The sequence below is a fragment of the Phoca vitulina genome, unplaced genomic scaffold, assembly GCF_004348235.1.
Source record: "Phoca vitulina isolate PV1807 unplaced genomic scaffold, GSC_HSeal_1.0 scaffold30, whole genome shotgun sequence".
Lineage (NCBI taxonomy): Eukaryota > Metazoa > Chordata > Mammalia > Carnivora > Phocidae > Phoca > Phoca vitulina.
In genome coordinates, this window is record NW_022589733.1 from 9,310,343 (window position 1) to 9,314,598 (window position 4,256).

At 48.0% G+C, this 4,256-nt stretch overlaps 1 protein-coding gene across 4 annotated transcripts in view; it reads left to right on the plus strand.

Moving 5' to 3' along the window:
* Positions 1 to 3,479, plus strand: part of NUP93 (nucleoporin 93) — a 110,001-nt gene extending 106,522 nt beyond the window's left edge. For all 4 annotated transcript variants that reach the window (XM_032424606.1, XM_032424607.1, XM_032424608.1 and 1 more), the window contains 2 exons: positions 131 to 259; positions 2,984 to 3,479. In XM_032424606.1, coding sequence (XP_032280497.1) covers positions 131 to 259; positions 2,984 to 3,094 — 240 coding nt within the window. In that variant the 3' untranslated portion in view covers positions 3,095 to 3,479. The remainder of the gene's footprint in view (positions 1 to 130; positions 260 to 2,983) is intronic.
* The last annotated feature ends 777 nt before the right edge of the window (positions 3,480 to 4,256 follow it).

Consider the following 4,256-nt stretch of genomic DNA (forward strand, 5'->3'; position numbering starts at 1 on the left):
ACGCACGCACACACACACACACACACCACCCCCAACACACACACACACACGCACGCACACACACACACGCTTGTTGTGAGCCCCAGGACTTGGTTCTTTTTCCTTACTTCATGTGTTTTTCTCTGCACAGATCAGGCACAACCTCTCAGAAGTGCTTCTCGCCACCATGAACATCTTATTCACACAATTTAAGAGGCTTAAGGGGACAAGTCCATCCTCAGCATCCAGGCCCCAGCGAGTCATCGAGGACCGTGACTCTGTAAGATCCCAGCATTGGCCAGAACCATCGCTGAGAACCACCTTTCTGGTCTGCCGTCTGTGCCGCCTCATGAGACCCCTACTCCTGACCCCAAATGCTCTTTTTCCTTGCGCTTAGCAGCTGGGTAAACCCTATGTCAGGAGTCTCTCAGAAGAAATTGAACATCAGTGGGATTGCCGCTCTTCTCAGGCTTAAAAAAAAAAGTGAAGTCTGCCAATATAATTTTTTTTTTTTTAAGAGAGCATACTCAAGCCATGGCTTGGGGGAGGGGAGAAGGGGGTAGAGGGAGAGAGAGAATCTTAAACAGGCTAAACGCTCAGCATGGAGCCCGACGTGGGGCTCAAGCTCACGACCCTGAGATCATGACCTGAGCCGAAATCAACCAACTGAGCCACCCAAGCACCCCATGCAAATACCACCTTTTAAAAGAATCAAACAGAATACCAATTTGTAGTGATTCCATAGGAATGTTCTATGCATTTTATTTTTTTTAAAGATTGTATTTATTTGACAGAGAGACAGCTAGAGAGGGAACACAAGCAGAGAGAGTGGGAGAGGGAGAAGCAGGCTCCCCACCAAGCAGGGACCCTGATGCGGTACACCCAACGACTGAGCCACCCAGGCGCCCCTGTCCTACGCATTTTAAAATGAAAAGGTTATTTATGAGTCTGAGCACTTTCAGCAGAACCATAAGTACTTTTGGTCAACACGTGAATTTGATGCAAACCCTTGTTTCTATTTTCATCTGAGCCTCACAGTGACCCCAGAGAGGTCCCTATAGCAGTCATTGATAATCCCCATTTTACAGCTGAGGGACCTGAGGCCCAGAGTCAGGAAGCAGTGTGCTTTTGTGGGCCCCTCAGGGGGAGGTGAAGGAGCTGTGTCTGAAAGTGTCCCTTTCCGCTGCTTGTGGGGCCTCTCTCCAGCATTGTGTGAGTCAAGCCAAGTCTGGGTAGAGGCCTGGGACTCACAGGGCATATATTGTCCAGTTGATTTGACAAAAGGGCAAAGGTGTTTGACCCAATTAAGAGTACCTTCCCCTTGACTTCCCCATGTAGTCTTCTGCCTCCAAGGGTGTCTGGGCTCTCAGCTGTGACCCCACAGGCACTTCCTGACAGAACTGCTGTGTAATGAATGATGGTGGAACTTTTCATCTGCAGCAGCATAGAGAGCGATGCTTGGAATGGTCCCCTGGTGGTAGGCCCATCTGTGTGTGCCGCCGAGGCAGCCTCTGGTCTCCCATCCACCCTTGGACAGGCAAGAGCCTGAAGCACATAAATAGTAAATGTCAGGAGATGTGCCAGCGGTGGGCTCACCATGTCTGGGCCTTGGCAGGCAAGTGGTGAAGTACTGGATGTTTCTGGTGCTCCGTGTGCTGCTCACGGGCCAGAGGAGGGCTTGCCCACAGAGTAGAGCCGTGGCCTGGCAGGCCCTTGTCCCACATTGGAAGGGAACTGTTGCAAGACCAGCTGAACGCACATTCTGTGTGTCTTAAGCTCTCTTTTTTAGGCACGTAGTTTTTAAATATCACGAATAAAGCCATTCTGTCTTCCTCTCACCCACTACTCCTTTTTTTATGAAAAATAGGGATGGGTAGGGTCAAGGAGAGACTTCTGTGTAAAAGCTCCCTGCCCAAGGAGTGGCTTCATGGTTTAAAGTGCAGTGCTGCCCAGTAAGGGGATGAGCCCCTTTGCCTGAACACCCCTAAAGTGTATGTAAATAGCTTCAAATCAGGCATGAAAGCCCATGTACTTTTATATACTTTTAAAGACAATCTAATGGATACTCTCATAAAGTAAACATTTCTTTTGGTTTGGACATTAATTAGGACATATACTTGCCAGTTTATTTCACATATCAGGTAAAAATCCCTTGGCTTTCCGTTTTCTTCTTGAATGGTCCTTAGGAAGCCTAGTAAGTGACCCTTGGGTTTTCCTTAAAAGTCTTGTTACTGGTCTAAAAGATGTTTGTAGACTTTCCCTTTCTGTTGCAGATACAGTTTCCTTTCTTGCTGCTATAAGCACCCAACACGTCTCAACACGAGGCAACCTGAAGCTATTCTTCTAAGTTTCTTTATTCCAGATTTAGTAATTTATCACCTGGAAATCGGAGTGAAAGTTGTTCCTTTTTTTTTTTTTTCCTGTTACTGGAATCGCCTGAATTAAAATCTTGTTTCCTCCTGGAGCAATCTAAGAATCTCATAACTATTATTGCCTAGGAAAAGAGGGCCCAGCACTTAGGAGGGAAGAAATGGGAGAAGTGAAAGGAAGGAAAAGGGAAGAAGCAGGAGAGGAAGAGAGCTGGAATGGGACTGGACACTTCTGTGGGGGCCTGAAAACCTCAGATCCCCACACAGGCAGGTCGGCAGAAACCAGGCAGGAGAGAGCGAGAGACGTGGAGAAGTAGAGCAGGGCATCTGAAGCATGGGGCTGCGTCTGAAGCTGGTCGCATGTGGCAGGCGAGGCAGCTTGCCTGGCAAACCGCATCTGTCTTTTGCTTAGTAGAAGGAACTTTGCCTTGGAACTGGGGCCCCAGTGGACGAGCTTTGCTAACTCTGCACCATGCGGGTGGCATGACAGTTGAGGGTCAGACTGTCATCCACCCATCAGATATCTGGCCCTGACACCAAGGGGTAGAAAGTGGAAGACCGTGGTGATTGCTCCCCGGGTAGTGCCCTGACTTGGAGGTTCATCAGTTTTCTTCTCTCCTTTCCCTTTCTCTCAGCAACTCCGAAGCCAAGCCCGAGCCCTGATCACCTTTGCGGGGATGATACCCTACCGGACGTCTGGGGACACCAATGCAAGGCTGGTGCAGATGGAGGTCCTCATGAATTAAGTGCAATGCTTTGAGGGGCTTCTGGGACTGCACGCTGTCAGTATCTCGGGCGCATGAGCCCACTGGGGTGGGGTTTCTGGTTTTGTTTCTGTTGTTTTGTTTTGTTTTTTGTATTATGTATTTTTGTCAGCACCAATAAATTTCTTTGTATTTGTTTTCACATTCTTTTATTTTCATTGTTTTGTTTTGTTTTTTTACTTTGAAATTTTTCTTAAATTTTTATTTGTGTGGGAGGAAATGTCTTCACTAGTGCTTGGGCCAGAGAATGATAGGCTTATATAGGCATCTATGATTTGGTTAAAGTTGACCTTAAATGATTAAAAATTCACCCAAAATGAGCAAGGAAATGGAGCCTTTGGGAGTTGCTTTTATTTAGATACAGTATTCCATATGGCAGGGTCACGGTTCATTTTTTACATTTTCATTTGTGAAAGCCACCCTCAGCCTTGGGCGAGTTAGGGTTTGTGTGTGAACTAGCAAATGCTCCATGCCCCCCTCTTCTCCCGGGTGTGCCTTGGGGTCCAGGTGGTCTAAGACCATCCTCTGCTCTGATTCCAGGATTAATTAGTTTGCCATTCTGTTGAAATCCCACTGGAGATGAAAACAGACCTAGAAAAACATAGCTTTTTTAAAAAGGAACATCATAGGTATCTCAGCTGGAATGTGAGGAAGGGCAAACCTCAGTGCTTCTCCCTCTGTAGGTGCCCCACTGAGGTGCCTGCATGGCCCTGTGCACTCCCCTCTTCCAGAAGACTTCTAATAGAGCTCATTTTTCCCTTCTCTGGTGGTTGGTTCCTCTACTTGGACAACCCATCCTTCCCGATTCTCACTCATGAGGCCCACTGGCCAGGCAAGCTCATGGTTCACATTCTGAGTGCTGATGTACAGAATCCAGACCCCACTGGGCATCGGCACTGAGGGTGCCTGGTCCCTGAGCAGAGGTTGTCCCCCATCACTGGCTCTGTTTCTCCCACCACCAGTCCTGAAGCCCTATACTGAACTAGAGAGCAGATAAGGATGATTGTTTGTTCCTGAATGGGCCAAGCAAGCTGCAGGAAATCAGGCAGCAGCCAGCCATGCTGGTTACTGACTGTTCCTGAGGCCGGCTCTCCCAGGAGGATGTTAAGGTCCCAGAGTCTCCAAAGGTGCTTTTCTTTCTGGA